This window comes from Grampus griseus, assembly GCF_964374135.1.
Source record: "Grampus griseus genome assembly, chromosome: 2".
NCBI classification, from domain to species: Eukaryota; Metazoa; Chordata; class Mammalia; order Artiodactyla; family Delphinidae; genus Grampus; species Grampus griseus.
Window position 1 is genome coordinate 169,812,531 of NC_139018.1, and position 23,062 is coordinate 169,835,592.

At 43.1% G+C, this 23,062-nt stretch overlaps 1 protein-coding gene across 1 annotated transcript in view; it reads right to left on the reverse strand.

The window, feature by feature from the left end:
* Nucleotides 1-1,500: 1,500 nt before the first annotated feature.
* Nucleotides 1,501-23,062, reverse strand: part of DCLRE1C (DNA cross-link repair 1C) — a 53,539-nt gene continuing 31,977 nt past the window's right edge. The window contains exons 10-14 of the mRNA XM_082649282.1: nt 12,439-12,575; nt 11,854-11,908; nt 7,046-7,134; nt 5,842-5,936; nt 1,501-3,289 (exon numbers count right to left, since the gene is read on the reverse strand). Of these exons, the coding sequence (XP_082505408.1) occupies nt 2,313-3,289; nt 5,842-5,936; nt 7,046-7,134; nt 11,854-11,908; nt 12,439-12,575 (1,353 nt within the window). The 3' untranslated portion in view covers nt 1,501-2,312. The remainder of the gene's footprint in view (nt 3,290-5,841; nt 5,937-7,045; nt 7,135-11,853; nt 11,909-12,438; nt 12,576-23,062) is intronic.

The following is a 23,062-nucleotide window of genomic DNA, read 5'->3' on the forward strand; positions in this document are numbered from 1 at the left end:
GCATTAGTGCAGAGTGGTTAAGAGCATGGACTTGGGGGCCTGAAGTGCCTTGTTTGAGTCGTGGCTTCACCCCTTACGAACTACACGGACTGACCTCCCTGTGCCTTCACCTCCTCATCTGTGAGTGGGGATAGTAAGTGTACCTACCTCAAAGGGCGGTTGTGAGGAGGAGAGAGTGTGTAAGAGAATCGAGCATTGTCACAGAGTAAGTACCATATATAAGAATTAGCTGTAATTACTCTGTACTATAAACCTGTACTTTAAAATATTTGGTGGTCACTACAAGTTTTTTGATCGACGTCTGTTCTAGTGCTTAGCGCTTAAATTCGTTCAGCCAGCGTTTATTATGCCAGGCTTGCCTATGAAGCAACAATGAAAATGTGGCAGTATGGAATATTAAATTCATGGTGAGATTATAAAATGCTAAGAATATATTCAGAAGAATGTTTACAGGCATGTTTTAAACACCCACCTTGGATCATAAGCTATACTATTAAAATGAAGTCTTAAATGTCAGTGAATATATACAAATGTATGTAGTAGTAACATTTGATTATGTGATGTGTAATTATGAAGTGTAACTAGTTTTTAGAGCCTAAGATTAAAAATGAAGTCTCTGGGTTCCTGTAACAGGCCTGTTGTAGTTATGAGTATTGAACGTTGTGCAGTCCCTACCGGTTCTCTCCAGTGACTTATATATTCATCACCTTGAATTTAGGTAATGGTATTCATCGGGGAGCTGGGCAAAATGGAGTAATATATAATCCTGCCCCAATCATACTGAGTCTGTAGAGTGTATTTCATCAGAAGCTCAGGGTAGCATCTGAGCTAGAGAGAAAGGGGTCAGTGTTCCCTTTAAACTTCACATGCTTGCTTACACACCTCTGCCCTCAGCTACCTTACTATGCTCAGACCAGTCTGTGTTGGTGTACATATTAATAAAACTTACTGTTGAGTAATTTAGGGCAGAGACACGTGCTATAAATTGTGATCCAACATATTCCTCAGAGAACAGTCAGAAAGGAGTTGCACCCTTACTCTCAGCCCTGACCCTTAATAATCGTGTCGGTTCCTTCCCCTCACCCCTCTCTGGTGCCAGTTTCTTAGCCGAAATTTGAAGTGTAGTCGCCACTGTCCAGTTTTTCTCCCATGTCAATGGACAAGGGCTAATTTATCCTTCTGCCAATATTTGGGAATGGAAAATTCCCTTCTGGACAAGTGAGAGGGCTGGCTTCCTGGGTCCACTTGACGTTGGTTCCCCTGAACACCCAGTTTATCTTCCTTTCCCGCTGACTCTAAGTCTTGCAACCTTAATTAGTTTTGTGGCTCCAGTACTGATTTTTGGTTTAATTACAATGTAGCATGGTGATACTGCATTTCATTGTTTAATTGATCCGAAAATTGTTTTTTAGAGACTCTGCTTAAACTTGTTTGAAGTGAAATCTCTGCTTTTGCTTTCTTAATCTATGAAATATCAGCAAACCAAAGGGTTTATGAATATTTGCTAATAACTTTATTAAATCCACATACATAACTATGCAAAAACATAACCTATCGATGGACTTTAAGGAAGCTGAATGCCTTTTAAGTAAGTATTTTCTTTTAGGTTTTGATTTTACCACGGTATTCACATCAATACTCTTAAGTGATGGAACACCTGAGATAGGTAAGGGGCTGACTTTCTTCTATCGCCATCAGTTTATGGTAATAGATCCAAGTTTATTCTTTAAATCTGAAGTATTTTTACAACCCAGGATATGGTCTGTCTTGGTGAACGTCGTCCTTTGTAAACTTGAGAAGCGTGTCTTCTGCTGTTGGATGAAGTGAAGTGTTCGTAGTGTCAGTTAAATCCAGTTGGTTGACGGTGCTGTTCAGTTCTTCTGTATCCTTGCTGATAGTCTGTAGACTAATTGTTACAGCTGTAATTGTGCATTAGTGTGTCTTTCTCCTTTCAGTTGTTTTTGCTTTGTATAGTCCAAAGTTGTACGGTACTTTTAGGCTTCTGTCTCAGTGAACTGGATGCTTTATCACTAGTAACATAGCCACTCCATCTTCCTTTTAAGTAATGTTTACATGGTAAAGGTTTCCATCCTTTCACTGGTAAACCTACCCAAGTCTTTTGAAGTCAGCTTCCTATAGACAGTATATAGTTGGTTTATGGTTTTTCCTGTTTTGATGTAATTATTGATAGGTTTGGATTTAGTTCTCCCATATCTTGTTTCCTGTGTTTTCTCTCTATTTTTTGGTCCTCCGTTTCCCCTTTACTGCCACCTTTTAGGTTATAGGAACATTTTTAAGTATTCCATTTTAATTTATCTGTTAGGATTTTGACTGTTATCTCTTGGTATAGGTTTTTTAGTGGTTGCTCTAGAATGAAGTGAGCGTTTTCTTTTTTCAACTACTATCCTCTCCCCTGTTGCCAGCTTCTCATAGAAATACTGTAAATGCTCTCGTGTAGGTAGCTCGGCTTCTGGAGTGGCGGGAATTTCAAAATCAGAGGAGCTCTGTGAATCTGCGCTGCTGCTAAGGTTTAGTGGCCTTTTCTCCTGAGGCATGTGCTTCCCGCTGCTTAGAGTAGTTGTTTCTCCAACACTAGAGGCTATACTTACATCTTGATCTCTGCTTTTCAAATCAGAATATGTGTCCTTTGGGCAAAGTACATTTTGTTCGATCTGAGGGGCAAGAGTATTGTTGATTCCTGGCTTATAGACGCGTCTGCTCGAGGAGGTCATACCCCCATTTCTCTCTTGGGAAGATAACAGAACAGTGTCAGACTGGCTGTCCCAGCCTTGACTTCCTTGTTCTGATATGTGTGTTGACTGGGAAGACGTCTGGGAAGAGATGTGAGTTGATTCCCCATCAGAGGAGTCACTGAAAAGCTTCGGAGACTGAGAGCCCCCTGCCTCTGTGGAGGACAGGAGGTTTTCCAAACAGTCATCATCAGTGAGGTCAGCACTTCTTTTAAAGAACACTTCCCACTGTGGTACTTCCCCGTCAGCCTTCTTCTGGAGCTGTGGGACAGGACCCATGTCTCCTTGAGCTGAAGCTGGGATTTCTGATTCTTCACTTTCACTGTTGGATTCCTCACAATCTATAAAGTCTGCCCAAAGAAAAGTTGGCATACTCTCTGCTCTGAAGCATCCTGTGCTTTCTCTCTGTTTTTCAGGCTGGTTTTGTGATATCGCAGTTGTGGGAAATACCTCAGGGTGAAGAGTTTGCTGGTTTGGAATCTTGTGCCTTAAAGGTACTGGCAGAGGATCATCAAAGAGGTCACTGTCATCGTCCTCCTCTGTGGGATAAACAGAACAGGTGTGTAGGTAACACAATGCAAAAGGAACCAATTTGTGCTTCTAATTAAAAATCCAATTTGTAGCTCTTAGCTATATTTTTTAATTCATGGAATTGCAATTAGTGGGTGTTCACTCTTCTTCCAAGAGAAGTTAAAAGGCCCTGTATTCTTGGGCTATTCTGAACAATTTATCTACCAGCCTTCAACTTGTCATAAAGCCAGACTGTGCGTTGAGACTAAAGATCTGTGCTCCCCAAATAAGGCCACAGAGCCTTAATCAGTGGTTCTCCTCTGGAGAGCTTTTTAAATAAAACAGCTTTCTACATTTCATTTCACACCTACTGAGTCCCTGAAAGTAGGACCGAATAATTTACTTTTAAAGTTAAGTTCTACAGCCAATTCTGTACATCAGCTAGGTTTTTGAACCACCCAGACTAAGAGATACGTTTGCAAACTCGCTGTGCTCTGCAGATAGTAGATGCTCAAGGAGCTGGCTGATTGACCTAACAGAGACAATTTTTTCCTAACATTTTCCTTCTGTGAACATTTTCTGATATCTACTTTATGCATGTTATATAGGCTGAATGTCTGTGTCCTCCCAAAATTCATAATTTGAATTTCTGACTACAGTGTGATGGTGGTATGTGAAGGTGGGGCCTTTAGACAATAATTAGCTCATGAGGGGGGGACCCGTGTGATGGGATTTTAGTGTCCCTATGAGAAGAGGAAGCAGATTTCTCACCTTCTCCATGCCCATGAACAGAGGAAAGGCCATCTGAGTGCACAGTGAGAAGGTGGCTGAGAGCCAGGAAGTGGGCCCCTACCAGGAACCACATCTGCCAGCACCTTGGGCTTGGACATCCCAACAGCCGCCAGAACTGTGAGAAGTAGCCACCCAGTCTCTGGTGATTGTTATGCAGCCCTATGCCAAGAGCACAGGCCATGAGAGACACTGGGGGGACACACAGATCGAGTCAGCTTTAACCAAGACACTGAATAAGCCACATCTAGTGTCATTTTACTGTCTTAAGCATGCTGCACTAGCCTGGAGTGAGCCCCGTCCACTTACATTCTGAAAATGAGGACCTTACGTGGAGGATGAAATTTACATAAATTAAAATGACATGGCACGGAACTGGGGGGAAGACAGATACTTTCCTGCGCCCTAATGGCACCTAACCTAACCTCGAAGAAGGAAATAAAATGCTCATGAGGCTACTTACTGTAGAGGGCAGCTTATGTTCTAGTGCAGAACCTCCTGTTAAGAAGCAGGTAATTATAAGTTAACTATTTTCCCACTGATAAAGGATGCAGCTTAAAACTGCATTTTTAAAAGCTGCTTTTAAAGGGAGGCGGAGGGGGAATAGAAACCATCATCCAGCTCCCATTTTACCAGTGAGGAGGGAGGCCCAGAGAAGATGTGTGACAGTGCGCAGTCAGGAGACCGAAGTCCAGTGTTCTGTATTACAACTACAGTTGTTTAAACAAACAGCTATTTATCTTCTTTTCTAAAGGACTTAAGGTGACTAAGATGTCTAGGGTCTATACTCGGAGTCACCCTGGTCTCCAAATTATGGCTTCATTTTGAGCCACGGATTAATTTGTTATAGCTCCTCCACTAATGTGCCAGTTACCTTTCTGTGGAACTTTTTTGTATCACCTCTAAGTTGGACAGTTTCATGTTCTTCTGGATCAGTGACTATACCAGTATCGTGGTATGTTTCAACTGTAAAAATAATCTGTCAAAACATTCTCACATTAACTCACCTGTATGTATCTGGAAAAAAAAGTAAAGTTTCTATACTATTAGAAGTTTATTCTGACATTATGTATTCTTTCTGTTATGACAATATAAAATTTTGAAATTTCTCTCTATGAAAATGGGAAGGCATATAACAGAAAACACAATAAAGTGTTGAAATCCTTAACATTTACACAAACTGATAACACACCTAAACCTAATAAAAAAAGACAAATGTCATAATTCATAGGTACTTTCCACCATCGTGTACTGCTGATGTCTGTATAAACTGGTATAATCTACTGGAAAACAATTGGGCAATATGTATGTGTCAGGCACCATAATTTCTACAATTTAACCCAATAATGAAAGCTGTGAAACAGACTTACACATAATGTCGCTCATCACAATATTTATAAAAGTGAAAAGTTCAAAATAACCTAACATGTACGACAGATTAAATATACCATTATATAGTCACGGCATTCAAAAAATTACCACAGACGTGTAGAAAGGTGGGAAAATACCCTATATAATAAGGAAAAAAGTCAAAACTACCCAGAAATGATAAAATATGAGAGTAAATCCTCATTACCTTGGGTTAAGCAAGAGTTTCTTAGATATGACACCAAAAGCAAAAAAAGCACAAGCTATAAAAGAAATTAAATTGGACTTCATCAAAAATTTAAAATTTTATACTTCCAAAGACATCATGAAGAAAGTAAAAAAGACAGCTTTCACAGACCAGAGCACCCTGAAAAGCGGTCTTGCAGGGAAACCCACACCTGGGACTCCAGGTCATTCTTCTTACCTGAGTCTAGGTGGATTGTTCTTGCTCTCTTCAATTTTCCAAGTGGTTTATACTTTGGCTCAGTACTTTGGGAAGATCGGCATAAAGGCTTTAAGCTGAAATGAATACGAATATTTTATTTTTCCTGTTGGGAAGTTGCTGGAATGTAAGCATCACTTTTAGAGATTATAAAAACCTAACTATGGGGGAAACCATACCACTACTTTTCAAAACTGAAAAGCATTGTTTAATAATTAAAAATTACTTCAGGGACTTCCCTGGTGGCACAGTGGTTAAGAATCCGCCTGCCAATGCAGGGGGCACGGTACGAGCCCTGGTCCGGGAAGATCCCACATGCTGCGGAGCAACTAAGCCTGTGTGCCACAACTACTGAGCCTGCGCTCTAGAGCCTGTGAGCCACAACTACTGAGCCTGCGTGCCACAACTGAAGCCCGCGCGCCTACAGCCTGTGCTCCGCAAAAAAGAAGCCACCACAATGAGAAGCCCACACCCAGCGACAGAGTAGCTCCCTCTTGCCGCAACTAGAGAAAGCCTGCGCGCGTGCAGCAACGAACACCCAACGCAGCCAAAAATAAATAAAATAAAATTAGGGGCTTCCCTGGTGGCGCAGTGGTTGAGAGTCCGCCTGCTGATGCAGGGGACATGGGTTCGTGCCCCAGTCTGGGAAGATCCCACATGCCGCGGAGTGGCTGGGCCCATGAGCCATGGCCGCTGAGCCTGCGTGTCCGGAGCCTATGCTCCGCAACGGGAAAGGCCACAACAGTGAGAGGCCCGCGTACCACAAAGATAAACAAATAAATTTATTTTTAAAAAAATTCAGTATAATAAAGTGGTAAATACAAGCACTTAAAACAACCTGCTAGATATTCATCTAATTGTAGGATTGGGGGGAAAGCAAAACTTTTATCTTTGTTCTTATGCTGCAGAAAAGCAGGTCCTATTCTAATAACCTATTAAGCAATAGAGGAACACGTTCTGGCATTCAGGGAATTCAGTATTGCAACGGCTTCCTTATGCCAGATTCCCAGAAGCGTTTAGGATTTTATGTTAACACACTCACGTGAGGAAAGCCCATATACTCCCAACCAGTACCATATTTACAGCCACACCCATTTTACATCCTTGCCCCTGGTTTCCGGCCCAAAACTATTCTCTGGATCCATCCCGCCCAAAAACACAAGTCCCACAAGTAGTAACTACTCACATTTCTTGAACTTTACCCATAGTTGTGCCTAACGGAATGACATTTGGATATACATTCACAGGATAGATGTAGCTCAAGAAATCTTTAATCTGGAAGAAGGAAAATAAAATGCATCAGTTATCTCTACGGCGAAGAGCCCCGGCGTTAGAGCAGCAGATAAAGGGATGCGGGGAAAGAGAAGTAGAAGTCTCTCAAGACTGTGGTCCCAATGCTAGCTGCACGTGGGGAGCACCTGGGGACCTCCTAGGAGAAGACAGACCCAACCCCAAAAGTCCCCTAACTGAGCTATGATGGGGCCTGGAGGTCAGTAGGTTTGGACGTTCTTCAGGTGATTCTGTTCTCCAGTAAGGAGTGAGGATCACTGATGAATGGGATGCAGAGCCTCCGTTTCTTCAGATGACATTAGTTCCCTTATCTAGGGTCACTCACCCGTAGTTAACCAATCCCCTTCAAGGAAGTGAGAATTCATCTGAGTATTTAAGACGCACAAGGAAACAAGGTCTTAGAATTGCATTTCTTTCCTCCGACATAATCGTTAGCAATACCAAGGGGAACCACATCTTTGAGATTGCTTGATTTGTTCTCAGGGTTTACTCTAATCTAAACAAGGACATGCCAAAATGTGAATATCTTGATTTTCTGCAAAGCTCAGAATGCTAAACAGGAGGGCTTCTGTCACTATTCCTCAAAACACCTCTAACAACCCAGAAGAGCTTCTGCTTTGCCACTTATTAGATCTTGGTGAGCTTGTGGTCTCGGTTAAGTTACCTAACGTCTCTGAGTCTTAGAGTCTTCATCTAAAAGTATAAATGAGATAATGTGGGTAAAGTGCTTAGCCCTGGTACCTGGCACATAGTTGAACATTCAATAAAACTGTCTATTACAAAGTTGGTAATGACAACACAAAGATTTTTATTCCCTTCTGCAAATGGGGAGACAGAGATACAAAGTAGTTATTAGCACCCAACTTTTTCAAATAAAGCACCAAGTCAAAAGAGGTAGGGAACCCAGGAATTATTAATAACTCTATATTCAAATAAAATGGGAACCTTAAGACAAAGGGGAAAGACAGGAACAGATACATTCTTTGGATACTTCTCATAAACAATTTCCTTTGTACTTTCAGAGTAGGCATGCAAAAAGAAGCCATTATTTACCTTGCCCACAACCTATATGATTTGCATAATCAATCCAGAGTCGAGGCTGGTAGAAATCCGAGGCTTTTGAAGGGAATAAGAATGAAGAGAGTCTGGTCAGACCCACACCAGAAATGGCCCCTATCTACTCAGAGATGAAGTGGCCACAAGGAGACAAGAGGTACCCAGGAGAGGGCATCCTCTCCCACTGGTCCACACCGATGCCCTTTCTTCAGATGCCTGCCTTAAAACTACCCATTAACACAGTCCGTTCTGGTTCTGTGCAGTAGTTCCACTCCATAAGCCACTGCAGACAGTAGACCACTGTTCCTGGCGGAAATAAATACAGTGTTTCCCTGAACCTCCAGTCACAGCGCTTTGTCAACCGATCAAGTACACAACCTTCTTTCATGTGTGCTTCTCTTTAAAGATATCGTCCGTAGAATATACTGTTGATCCATGAACGCTGAGCTCATAGCCACTGGCGCTGCAGCTCACGCCTGAAGAGAACTTATCGGACACAGGCACCGCCTCAGCAGGGCACATCTCGGCCTTCCTGGAGCTTAGGAACACTTGAGAGCACTTCAGCGCTACACTTGGAGGCTGTTTCAAACGGCAAAATCACCCCAAAAAGCACACAAATATGGAAAACGCAGCAGTAAGAGACGGCAAAGAGGACACTCGTTTACAGCCCGGGAGCTGAAACAAGAAGGCAGGAGGCCACCATGTGCGACCTGAGTCGGGAATGTGCGTGTCGGGCGACTCAAATCTTTTGCGGCCCTGCTGTGCAGGTCTGCAAATGACCACAGAGCGCCACTCGCGCTGATGTGGGGATTCAAACAAATGTCAGTGAGCAGGCAGATTTGTAAATGAGGAATCCGCAAATAATGAGGATCAACCGTACTTGGGGGAAAAAAAAAAAGGAAATGATCTTTAAATCTATTCACATTTGTTTTCCTTTTTTTTTTGGGTCTCGCCACGCGGCATGCGGGATCTTCCTTCCCTGACCAGGGATGGAACCCGTGCCCCCTGCAGTGGATGCGCAGAGTTCTAACTACTGGACCGCTGGGGAATGCCCCCTACTATTTACATTTTTAAATATAGTTCAGCGTGTTCTATACACAGGATATAGGCGTATTAATTAAACCAGTTTTCCGGAAAGCCTCTCTCTTCTCACTGGACACAGTGAGAGAAGATGAGTAACCAGAGCTCAGGGTAACCCCGCCACAAGCAGGATAACTGCTGTCATCCGAGGAGAGAGGGAAGAGAGGAAGCAGGTCAGCCGCTCCACCCCTCTACCCAAGCAGCAGGGAGATGCCTCCCCATTGGGAGCTAACTTTATGGAATCCCAGGAAGGCTGTGCTTCCCAACTTGGCTGCTAACTATACTGAAGAAGAGAAATAAGAGCAGTTTTGACTGAAAAGTTTTCCCCAATTAGAAGCCCTCCCTGTGACTGAGACAGAAAAGGATGCTGAGGGGTAAGAGGAAGGTTGAGCAACAGTGATGCTGGGCCAGATGCCTAGCCCAGGACAGATCACCAGGAAGGGGCTTTGACAACAACCTAAAAGTCAGGATAAACTGATAAAGAAAACGTTAACTAAATTATACCATCCAGATGAATTACTTCCAGGCTACTCTCAAATAATCCATTTGCACCTGGAAGCTAAACCCAGCTATTGAAGAGAGATGTCACTGGGATACTTTGATACCAAATAATCATTTACAGTTTTCTGGCTGACTTGAAAAGAATGCTGCTACCTGACCCCAATGTTCATAGCAGCACAATTTACAATCGCCAAGACATGGAAGCAACCTAAGTGTCCATCGACAGACGAATGGATAAAGAAGATGTGGTACATATATACAATGGGATATTACTCAGCCATAAAGAAGAATGAAATAATGCCATTTGCAGCAACATGGGCGGACCCAGAGATTATCATACTAAGTGAAGAAAGTCAGAAAAAGCCAAGTATTATATCACTTATATGTGAAATCTAAAAAGTGATACAAATGAACTTATTTACAGACATAGAAAACAAACTTATGGTTACCAAAGGGGAAAGGGGGCAGGGGAGGGATAAGTTAGGAGTTTGGGATTAACAGATACACACACTACTATATATAAAATAGATAAACAACAAGGACCTACTGTATGGCACAGGGAACTATATTCAATATTTTGTAATAACCTATAAGGGAAAAGAATCTGAAAAAGAATGTAGATAAATATATATATTTATATATATAAATAACTGAGTCACTTTACTGTACACTAGAAACTAACAACATTGTAAACCAACCATACTTCAATAAAAAATTTTAAAAAAATGCTGCTACCTGGAGCTCTGCAAGAATCCACCTGTTCAAATCATCACCATGCCCATGCTCACTGCTGCAGAGCTATATCCATGTACCCCCAATACAAAAATAATCACTATCAGGGAAATGCGTTAAGTGCAGAAAGGGCAAAACTAAAATTATGTATGACTTAAAGTGTCATAAAAAGCCAGCTTTTATATTGCTTTTTCTCCAATATATGAAATTACTGAATCCCTGCACTTGTAAGATGCTAGCATTTACTTTGGAAATGCATGAGGATTCTGCAAATAAATTACATATGTCAGGTTCCCATTCTAGTATGTCAATTTCCTATATAAAAAGTACCATAACGGGGACTTTCCTGGCGGTCCAGTGGTTAGGACTCTCAGCTTCCACTGCAGGGGTCACGGGTTCGGTCCCTGGTCGGGGAACTAAGATCCCGCATTTCGTGTGGCACAGCCAAAAAAAAAGTACCATAACAATACCATTGTAAGCCCTCTTCAACTGAATAATTCTACTATACTACGTCCTAAGGACAGGGTCTACACCTCAGTCACCTTTGTTCTTCCTCATTGCTGAATATTCAGGACAATTTTTTAAACGGCTTTTCAGTACAATCAAATTTTGGAAGAGGCCGAGAATCTGCACAGTACCCTAAGGCTACCAATAATGAGATTTTATCTGTAGTACTCCTTCAAATAAGATTTACGATTCTTTTTTTTTCAATCTTCTTTTTTTCTTACTGAAGTATAGTTGATGTACAATATTATATGTAAGTTACAGGTACACAATGCAGTGATTTACAACTTTGAAAGGTTATACTCCACATATAGTTATTATAGAATACTGGCTATATTCCCTGGCTTGTATAATGTTGGAGTATCTTCTTTTATCTTCTTAACTATTACTTCCTTGGGGAAGCTTTTTATGTTTTGCTTGTTTGCTTTTTAATTTTGTTTATTAAACTATAGTTGATTTACAATATTGTGTTAGTTTCAGGTGTACAGCTTCAGATTCTTTTCCATTATAGGTCATCACAAGACACTGAATACAGTTCCAAGTGCTAAACAGTCAGATTTATGATTTTTTATGACACATGAACAGAACTGAAGTGGGGAATTTAAAATACATTTAGAAAGCAAGTTGGAAAGAAAACCTTAATCATATGTTTTCTTCAATGTTTAGGCTGAAAACAAGTGATGATAGCAATTTCCTTTAGACTTAGTAACACAGCTCATCCACTGAGATGTCTTCCCTAAATTTCTTTAGGAAAAGCCACAACCTGTCTTAAGCGGTAGAAAAAGAGATGCCCGCAGAAGCCACAAAGGGGAGTATATGAGGTCCTCTTACCTCACTGTAGGAGGAGTGAAAAGAAAAGCAGGCTCTGTACGAACTCGCTCCAGTCCTAAAGTGAGATGAAAACACAAAATTAAAGGTCACTTATCAAAACTAAGCTAAGTTCTAAATTTCAAGTCTTCTTATTCAGGCTCCTGCAGTATGAAATCACCTTACCAAAAAGAATTTCTTCCTGGGACAAGGGGGAACTCTTTCCAGAAATGTAAATTTTTGTAGACATTCTGAATGGCCAACGTTAAGGAAATTTGCTAAAACGTGGTGATCAGTATGGGACTCCTCTACTCCACCAAAGGCTTCTACTTCATACAACGTCAGTTCCTAACTCTCTGCCAGGCAAGAGGCCCTGTCTCTAACCCTCTCATCTGTCTAACTCAAGTAGACCCCAGGAAATACTGGCTAATGGTATTAGTCAATAGACAGCTTTGAAAGCCACATCTCTTTAGTTTAAATAGAGTTTAAATTTCAGAAGTTATTTTCCAAAATTATAATATATCCTCTTCTTAGGCTTAGGCTAGATTGCATTTCAACTATCGATTTACCTCAAGGCAAGGTTTCTCTTGAAAGACACTGCTTGCTTACCTCACAATGACATTGGTTTTTCTGGCTCTTTCTCCAAACCACATAGTGGATGGCTTAATGCTGATTGTGTGGAGTGGAATTCTATTTTTGGAGGTAACGCCACAGGGTAACTTATTCCACTGAAAATATTCCTCTGCCTAAAAAAGATTTTAAAAATATAGTAAAGCAGTTTAATATTTTCAACAAATCTGTTTGTAGGCAGGGCCTCAAAAACAAATGTAGATGAGTTTTCAGACATGAAAAAAAAAATATATATATAGACATGAGGAAACAGGTAAGCCCAAATTGAGGAATGTTCCACAAAACAACTGACCTGAACTCTTCAAATATGTCAGTGTGATGAAAGAAAAGCAAAAGGTTTGAGACTTGATCTACATGAAAAGAAACTGAAGAGGCCTGAGCAAATGCAAAAGATGATTCTTAATAAAATCCTGGATGACTGTATTAAGAACAGGAGGCCCTGCTCTTCCCTCCACAAGCCATAAAGGACATGATTGGGACAACTAGGGAAATTTGAATATGGACTCCATCACATCCAGTAGGGTCGTATCAATGCTAAACTTCCTGAGTGTGGGAACTGTACTGTGGTCGTGCAGGAGAACGTCCTTGTTTACGGCAAAGTGTCATGGCATCTGCAACCGACTCTCAAGTGGATTGGGGGGTGGGGGTGCTAGTTACACAGAGACAGACACAGAGTACGTCAGGGAGCAGACGTGATGGTGTTAACACACAGGAAGCCAGAGGAAGAAGACGTGGTGTTTGTATGGCCCAGTGATTCCACACCGGGTATATATCCAGAAAAAAAAAAAAAAACACTAATTTGAAAAGATACATGCACCCCAATGTTCATAGTAGCATTATTTACAACTGCCAAGATATGGAATCAACTTAAGTGTCCATCAACAAATGAATGAATAAAGAAAATGTGGTTCATAAAAATATATACAATGAACTACTACTCAGCCATAAAAAAGAATAAAATTTTGCCATCTGCAACAACATGGATGGACTTGTAGGGTATTATGCTAAGTGAAATAAGTCAGACAGAGAAAGACAAATACTGTATGATATATGTAGAATCTAAAAAATACAACAAACTAGTGAATATAACAAAACTCACAGATATAGAGAATAAACTAGTGGTTATCAGTGAGGAGAGGGAAGGGGGAGGGGCAAATAAGGGCATGGGACTAAGAGCTACAAACTCTTAGATTTAAAATGAGCTACAAGGATATATGGTACAACACACGGAATAGAGCCAATATTTTATAGTAGCTATAAATGGAATACAACCTTTAAAAACTGAATCACTACATTGTACAACTGTAACATATAACATTGTACATCAACTACACTTCAATTTAAAATAAAAGAGTACATGGTGTTCTTTGTACTAGTCTAACAAATTTACTGTTTTAAATTTTTTTTTTTTTTTTTTTTTTTGCGGCATGCGGGCCTCTCACTGTCGTGGCCTCTCCCGTTGCGGAGCACAGGCTCCAGACGCGCAGGCTCAGCGGCCATGGCTCACGGGCCCAGCCGCTCCGCGGCATGTGGGATCCTCCCGGACCGGGGCACGAACCCGTGTCCCCTGCATCGGCAGGTGGACTCTCAACCACTGCGCCACCAGGGAAGCCCTGCTTTAAAATTTATCAAAATAAAGTTGGAGAGGAAAGTAACATGTGTTTTTAAAAGGTTGAAAACCAATGCGACTATTTTCCCAAAGACATTACATTTAGATAGGAATCCTTCGAAACCATGAACACTCCATCCAAATCAAACATCACTGGAGCACTTTTGGTGCTGTTTCCCACGAGGCTGTGGATGAGAGTGCTCCAGGGCTGTGCAGGCTGCTCTGTTGAATATTTTTAAGGCTATGTGACCTGAGGCACATACCTTAAGCTGCTAGAAGTAGTGTTTCAAGGCGAGTAGCCATGTGGGAAATGACAGGGGGTTAGTTAAGCTACTTTGTGGTTTGTGAGAAAATTTAGACCAAAAAGAAATCTGCCAATTAAAATAGTTACGGGGCATGGTAGGGGCAAAGACTACAAGTCCAAAAGAAAAAGGACAAAACAGTTTCTACTTTGTATCTACATTGTTTTTATCCATCCATTAATTCATTGCATGTGTATGTGTGTGTGTACATATACAAACAGAATGATGAAATAAATTCATGATGCAAGTTATAGTATGCAGCTGACCAATCATCAAAAGTAATTTCTTACCTAGTAGCTCTCCTGCAGTGGTCTGAAATAGAATCTTCCATGCTATGGATAAGAATCGTTTTTTGTTGTTGTTGTTTTTAAATTTTGCTTTACTTTAGTGCTGAGCAAATTTACTTTAGGATTTTGGCTGATGGAGCTAATATCACTGTTTTTTTTAAATTTATTTATTTTATTTATTTTTATTTTTGGCAGTGTTGGGTCTTTGTTGCTGTGCGTGGGCTTTCTCCAGTTGCGTCAAGCGGGGGCTACTCTTCGTTGCGGTGCATGGGCTTCTCATTGCGGCGGCCTCTCTTGTTGCAGAGCATGGGCTCTAGGCATGCAAGCCTCAATAGTTGGGGCGCACGGGCTCAGTAGTTGTGGCGCACGGGTTTAGGTGCTCCATGGCATGTGAGATCTTCCTGGACCAGGGCTCGAACCCGTGTCCCCTGCATTGGCAGGCGGATTCCCAACCACTGTGCCACCAGGGAAGCCCTAATATTACTGTTACAATGATTATCTAAATGTATAAATGCACTGTTTACTAAAATAAAAATTACTCAGCATATGAATGCTAAGATTAAAGATTTAGAGAACAATTAGGATCACACATACCCCTACATGTGAAGATGACTAATTAGTAGCAGTGACATTGAATGACAATATAAATTAAAATGGAAATGTTGAAGGCCAATTTAAAATTTAACACCTGGCAGGTAATAAGAGAAGGGAGTTCTATGGTGGCATCAGAAAACCAATTACCAGTGAGTTTCAAAGACACTAAAAACATTCATTTGAAATTGGACCAGCAATACATGTAACTATTTCAAAATTCAAAGCAAAGTTATATCTAGACATTTATCTCAAATGAGGAGAAGGAAACTAAAGTTTATAAATGCGCACGTGTCATGAGTCTCAGAAGTAAATCACGGGCTTCCCTGGTGGCGCAGTGGTTAAGAATCCGCCTGCCAATGCAGGGGACACAGGTTCAAGCCCTGGTCCGGGAAGATCCCACATGCCGCGGAAGAACTAAGCCTGTGAGCCACAAATACTGAGCCTGTGCTCTGGAGCCTGCGAGCCACAACTACTGAGCCCACGTGCCACAACTACTGAAGCCCGCACACCTAGAGCCTGTGCTCCGCAACAAGAGAAGCCACTGCAATGAGAAGCCTGCGCCTCGCAAGGAAGAGAAGTCCCCCACTCGCCGCAACTAGAGAAAGCCTGCACAGAAACGAAGACCTAAGTCAGCCAAACATAAATAAATAACTAAATTTATTTTTTTAAAAAGTAAATCACAACGGGTTGTGATTGTTTTCTTAAATTATAAGCTCTAACATGTTACTAATTTCCTTACAAATAAACTGTTCATTACATAAGTCATTACAAATAAACACGTATCAATTGTATAAATATATTTCATTAATAATTAAAAGTACTGAGACTCTGGGAGGGCTCATGCCAAGGGGTACTTCCCACAACTTCTGCTGCCAGTGTCCTTGCCCCACGGTGAGCCACAGCCCCCACCCCCCACCACCTCTGCAGGAGACCCTTCAACACTAGCAGGAACAAAAGCCTTAAGCCAAGAAAGAAAGGACACCAAACCCTGTGATCCTCATGCCACAGCTGAAGACCCATTGTGTCTCAGGAAATGGAACAGAAAAAAGAACCCAAAAAACCTACCCTTTGTAATAGAGATACACCAGAAATACATCTACACGTGGCACAACTCCTACAGAACACCTACTGAACGCTGGCAGGAGACCTCAGACCTCCCAAAAGGCAAGAAACCCCCCACGTACTTGGGTAGGGCAAAAGAATAAACAGAGACAAAAGGATAGGGATGGGACCTGCACCAGTGGGAGGGAGCCATGAAGGAGGGAAGGTTTCCATACACTAGGAGCCCCTTTGCGGGCGGAGACTGCGGGTGGCGGAGGGGGGAAGCTTCGGAGCCGCGGAGGAGAGCGCAGCAACGGGGGTGTGGGGGCAAAGCGGAGAGATTCCCGCACAGAGGATCAGTGCCAATCGGCACTCACCAGCCCGAGAGGCTTGTCTGCTCCCCCGCCGGGGCGGGCGGGGCTGGGAGCTGAGGCTCGGGCTTCGGTCCGGTCCGAGCGCAGGGAGAGGACTGGGGTTGGGGGCGTGAACACAGCCTACAGGGGGTTAGTGCACCACGGCTAGCCGGGAGGGAGTCCGGGAAAAGTCTGGAGCTGCCGAAGAGGCAAGAGACTTTTTCTTCCCTCTTTGTTTCCTGGTGCGCGAGGAGAGGGGATTAAGAGCGCTGCTTAAAGGAGCTCCAGAGACGGGCGCGAGCCGCGGCTAAAAGCGCGGACGCCAGAGACGGGCATGAGACGCTAAGGCTGCTGCGGCCGCCACCAAGAAGCCTGTGTGCGAACACAGGTCACTATCCACACCCCCCTTCCGGGGAGCCTGTGCAGCCCGCCACTGCCAGGGTCCCGGGATCCAGGGAAAACTTCCCCGGGAGAACGCACGGCGTGCCTCAGGCTGCTGCAATGTCACGCCGGCCTCTGCCGCCGCCGCAGGCTCGCCCTGCCTCCGTGCTCCTCCCTCCCCCCGGCCTGAGTGAGCCAGAGCCCCCGAAGCAGCTGCTCCTTTAACCCCGTCCTGTCTGAGCGAAGAACAGACGCCCTCCTGTGACCTACACGCAGAGGCGGGGCCAAATCCAAACCTGAACCCCGGAGCTGTGAGAACAAAGAAGAGAAAGGGAAATTTCTCCCAGCAGCCTCAGAAGCAGTGGATTAAAGCTCCACAATCAATTTGATGTACCTGCATCTGTGGAATACCTGAATAGAAAACGAATCATCCCAAATTGAGGAGGTGGGCTTCGAGAGCAAGATTTATGATTTTTCCCCCTTTTCCTCTTTTTGTGAGTGTGTATGTGTATGCTTCTGTGTGAGATTTTGTCTGTATAGCTTTGCTTCCAACATTTGTCCTTGGGTTCTATCCGTCCATGTTTTTTTTTTCTTTAAAAAAATTTTTTTCTTAATAATTATTTTTTCTTTTAATAACTGTATTTTATTTTATCTTTATATTATATTATTTTATCTCCTTCCTTCCTCCCTCCCTCCCTCCCTCCCTCCCTCCCTCCCTCTCTCTCTCTCTCTCTCTTTCTTTCTTTCTTTCCCCTTTTATTCTGAGCCATGGGGATGAAAGGCTCTTGGTGCTGCAGCCAGGAGTCAGTGCTGTGCCTCTGAGGTGGGAGAGCCAACTTCAGAATACTGGTGCACAAGAGACCTCCCAGCACCACATAACATCAAATGGCGAAAATCTCCCAGAGATCTCCATCTCAACACTAGCACCCAGCTCCACTCAACGACCAGCAAGCTACAGTGCTGGACACACTATGCCAAACAACTAGCAAGACAGGAACACAACCCCACCCATTAGCAGAGAGGCTGCCTAAAATCATAATAAGTCCACAGACACCCCAAAACACACCACCAGACGTGCACCTGCCCACCAGAAAGACAAGATCCAGCCTCATCCACCAGAACACAGCCACTAGTCCCCTCCACCAGGAAGCCTACACAACCCACTGAACCAACTTTAGCTACTGGGGACAGACACCAAAAACAACAGGAACTACAAAGCTGCAGCCTGCAAAAAGGAGACCCCAAACACAGTAAGATAAGCAAAATGAGAAGACAGAAAAACACACCGCAGATGAAGGAGCAAGGTAAAAACCCACCAGACCTAACAAATGAAGAGGAAATAGGCAGTCTACCTGAAAAAGAATTCAGAATAATAATAGTAAAGATGATCCAAAATCTTGGAAACAGAATAGAGAAAATGCAAGAAACATTTAACAAGGACCTAGAAAAACTAAAGATGAAACAAGCAATGATGAACAACACAATAAATGAAATTAAAAGTACTCTAGATGGGATCAATAGCAGAATAACTGAGGCAGAAGAACGGATAAGTGACCTGGAAGATAAAATAGTGGAAATAACTACTGCAGAACAGAATAAAGAAAAAAGAATGAAAAGAACTGAGGACAGTCTCAGAGACCTCTGGGACAACATTAAACACACCAACATTCGAATTATAGGGGTTCCAGAAGAAGAAGAGAAAAAGAAAGGGACTGAGAAAATATTTGAAGAGATTATAGTTGAAAACTTCCCTAATATGGGAAAGGAAATAGTTAATCAAGTCCAGGAAGCACAGAGAGTCCCATACAGGATAAATCCAAGGAGAAATACGCCAAGACACATATTAATCAAACTGTCAAAAATTAAATACAAAGAAAACATGTTAAAAGCAGCAAGGGAAAAACAACAAATAACACACAAGGGAATCCCCATAAGGTTAACAGCTGATCTTTCAGCAGAAACTCTGCAAGCCAGAAGGGACTGGCAAGACATATTTAAAATGATGAGGGAGAAAAACCTGCAACCAAGATTACTCTACCCAGCAAGGATCTCATTCAGATTTGATGGAGAAATCAAAACCTTTACAGACAAGCAAAAGCTGAGAGAGTTCAGCACCACCAAACCAGCTTTACAACAAATGCTAAAGGAACTTCTCTAGGCAAGAAACACACGAGAAAATAAAGACCTACAATAACGATCCCAAAACAATTAAGAAAATGGGAATAGGAACATACATATTGATAATTACCTTAAATGTAAATGGACTAAATGCTCCCACCAAAAGACACAGATTGGCTGAATGGATACAAAAACAAGACCCTTATATATGCTGTCTACAAGAGACCCACTTCAGACCTTGAGACACATGCAGACTGACAGTAAGGGGATGGAAAAAGATATTCCATGCAAATGGAAACCAAAAGAAAGCTGGAGTAGCAATTCTCATATCAGACAAAGTAGACTTTAAAATAAACACTATTAGAAGAGACAAAGAAGGACACTACATAATGATCAAGGGATCGATCCAAGAAGAAGATATAACAATTGTAAATATTTATGCACCCAACATAGGAGCACCTCAATACATAAGGCAAATACTAACAGCCATAAAAGGGGAAATCGACAGTAACACATTCATAGTAGGGGACTTTAACACCCCACTTTCACCAATGGACAGATCATCCAAAATGAAAATAAATAAGGAAACACAAGCTTTAAATGATACATTAAACAAGATGGACTTAATTGATATTTACAGGACATTCCATCCAAAAACAACAGAATACACATTTTTCTCAAGTGCTCATGGAAAATTCTCCAGAATAGATCATATCTTGGGTCACAAATCAAGCCTTGGTAAATTTAAGAAAATTGAAATTGTATCAAGTATCTTTTCTGACCACAACGCTATGAGACTAGATATCAATTACAGGAAAAGATCTGTAAAAAATGCAAACACATGGAGGCTAAACAATACACTCCTTAATAACGAAGTGATCACTGAAGAAATCAAAGAGGAAATCAAAAAATACCTAGAGAGCACAAAGCAAGATGGCAGCAACTTACAAGCCGAGGGGTGAGACCGCTGAATGAAACTTGCCTTGCTAGCACATTTATCTTGGACTTCCCAACCTCCAGAATGGATCATGCAGAATGTGGCGGAGAACTGAAGTTGGCCAAGGCAGAAGGAGGAAGACAAGGCAGAAGGCTATCACAGTAATCCAGATACACCAGAAATACATCTACGCGTGGAACAACTCCTCCGGAGCACCTACTGAACGCTGGCAGAAGACCTCAGACCTCCCAAAAGGCAAGGAACCCCCCACGTACCTGGTTAGGGCAAAAGAAAAAACTAAACAGAGACAAAAGGATAGGGACGGGTCCTGCACCAGCGGGAGAGAGCTGTGAAGGAGGAAAAGTGTCCACACACTAGGAAGCCCCTTCGCGGGTGGAGACTTCGGGAGGCGGAGTGGGGGAGCTTGGGAGCCGCGGAGGAGAGCACAGCAACAGGGGTGCGGAGGGCAAAGCGGACAGATTCCAGCGCAGAGGATCGGGCCGACCGGAACTCGCCAGCCGAGAGGCTTGTCTGCTCGCCCGCCGGGGCGGGTGGGGCTGGGAGCTGAGGCTCCGGCTTTTGTCGGAGCACCGGGACAGGACTGAGGTTGGCGGCGTGAACACAGCCTGCAGGGCGTTGGTGCGCCGCGGCTGGCCGGGAGAGAGTCCGGGGAGGGGTCTGGACCTGCCGAAGAGGCAAGAGACTTTTACGTCCCTCTGTTTCCTGGTGCACGAGGAGAGGGGATTAAGAACGCTGCTTGAGAGAGCTCCAGGGACGGGCGCGAGCCGCGGCTAAGAGTGCGGAGCCCAGAGACGGACATGGGACGCTAAGGCCGCTGCTGCCGCAGCCGGGAGGCCTGTGTGCGAACACAGGTCACTAGCCACACGCCCTTCCGGGGAGCCTGTGCAGCCCGCCACTGCCAGGGTCCCGGGATCCGGGGACGGCTCCCCCGGGAGAGCGCACGGCGCGCCTCAGGCTGCAGCGTCACGCCGGCCTCTGCCGCTGCAGGCCCGCCCCGCACTCCGTGACCCTCCCTATCCCCCGGCCTGGGTGAGCCAGAGCCTCCGAATCAGCGGCTCCTTTAACCCCGTCCTGTCTGAGCAAAGAACAGACGCCCTCCGGCGACCTACACGCACAGGCGGGGCCAAATCCAAAGCTGAGCCCCTGGGAACTGTGAGAACAAAGAAGAGAAAGGGAAATCTCTCCCAGCAGCCTCAGAAGCAGCGGATTAAAGCTCCACAATCAACTTGATATACCCTGCATCTGTGGAATACTTGAATAGACAACGAATCATCCCAAATTAAGGAGCCCTGTGGATGAAAGGCTCTTGGTGCTGCAGCCAGGAGTCAGTGCTGTGCCTCTGAGGTGGGAGAGCCAACTTCAGGACACTGGTCCACAAGAGGCCTCCCAGCTGCACATAATATCAAACAGCAAAAATCTCGGAGAGATCTCCATCTCAACACCAGCACCCAGCTTCACTCAACGACCAGCAAGCTACAGTGCTGGACATCCTATGCCAAACAACTAGCAAGACAGGAACACAACCCCACCCATTAGCAGAGAGGCTGCCCAAAATCATAATAAGTCTACAGACACCCCAAAACACACCACCAGTCGTGGACCTGCCCACCAGAAAGACAAGATCCAGCCTCATCCACCAGAACACAGGCACTAGTACCCTCCACCAGGAAGCCTACACAACCCACTGAACCAACCTTAGCCACTGGGGACAGACACAAAAAACAACAGGAACTACGAACCTTCAGCCTGCAAAAAAGGAGACCCCAAACACAGTAAGATAAGCAAAATGAAAAGACAGAAAAACACACAGCAGATGAAGGAGCAAGATAAAAACCCACCAGACCTAACAAATGAAGAGGAAATAGGCAGTCTACCTGAAAAAGAATTCAGAATAATGATAGTAAGGTTGATCCGAAATCTTGGAGATAGAATGGACAATAGAATGGACAAATTGCAAGAATCAGTTAACAAGGACCTAGAAGAACTAAAGATGAAACAAGCAACGATGAACAACACAATAAATGAAATTAAAAGTACTCTAGATGGGATCAATAGCAGAATAACTGAGGCAGAAGAACGGATAAGTGACCTGGAAGATAAAATAGTGGAAATAACTACTGCAGAACAGAATAAAGAAAAAAGAATGAAAAGAACTGAGGACAGTCTCAGAGACCTCTGGGACAACATTAAACGCACCAACATTCGAATTATAGGGGTTCCAGAAGAAGAAGAGAAAAAGAAAGGGACTGAGAAAATATTTGAAGAGATTATAGTTGAAAACTTCCCTAATATGGGAAAGGAAATAGTTAATCAAGTCCAGGAAGCACAGAGAGTCCCATACAGGAAAAATCCAAGGAGAAATACGCCAAGACACATATTAATCAAACTGTCAAAAATTAAATACAAAGAAAACATATTAAAAGCAGCAAGGGAAAAACAACAAATAACACACAAGGGAATCCCCATAAGGTTAACAGCTGATCTTTCAGCAGAAACTCTGCAAGCCAGAAGGGAGTGGCAGGACATATTGAAAGTGTTGAAGGAGAAAAACCTGCAACCAAGATTACTCTACCCAGCAAGGATCTCATTCAGATTTGATGGAGAAATTAAAACCTTTACAGACAAGCAAAAGCTGAGAGAGTTCAGCACCACCAAACCAGCTCTACAACAACTGCTAAAGGAACTTCTCTAGGCAAGAAACACAAAAGAAGGAAAGGACCTACAATAACGAACCCAAAACAATTAAGAAAATGGGAATAGGAACACACATATCGATAATTACCTTAAATGTAAATGGACTAAATGCTCCCACCAAAAGACACAGATTGGCTGAATGGATACAAAAACAAGACCCATATATTTGCTGTCTACAAGAGACCCACTTCAGACCTAGAGACACATACAGACTGAAAGTAAGGGGATGGAAAAAGGTATTTCATGCAAATGGAAACCAAAAGAAA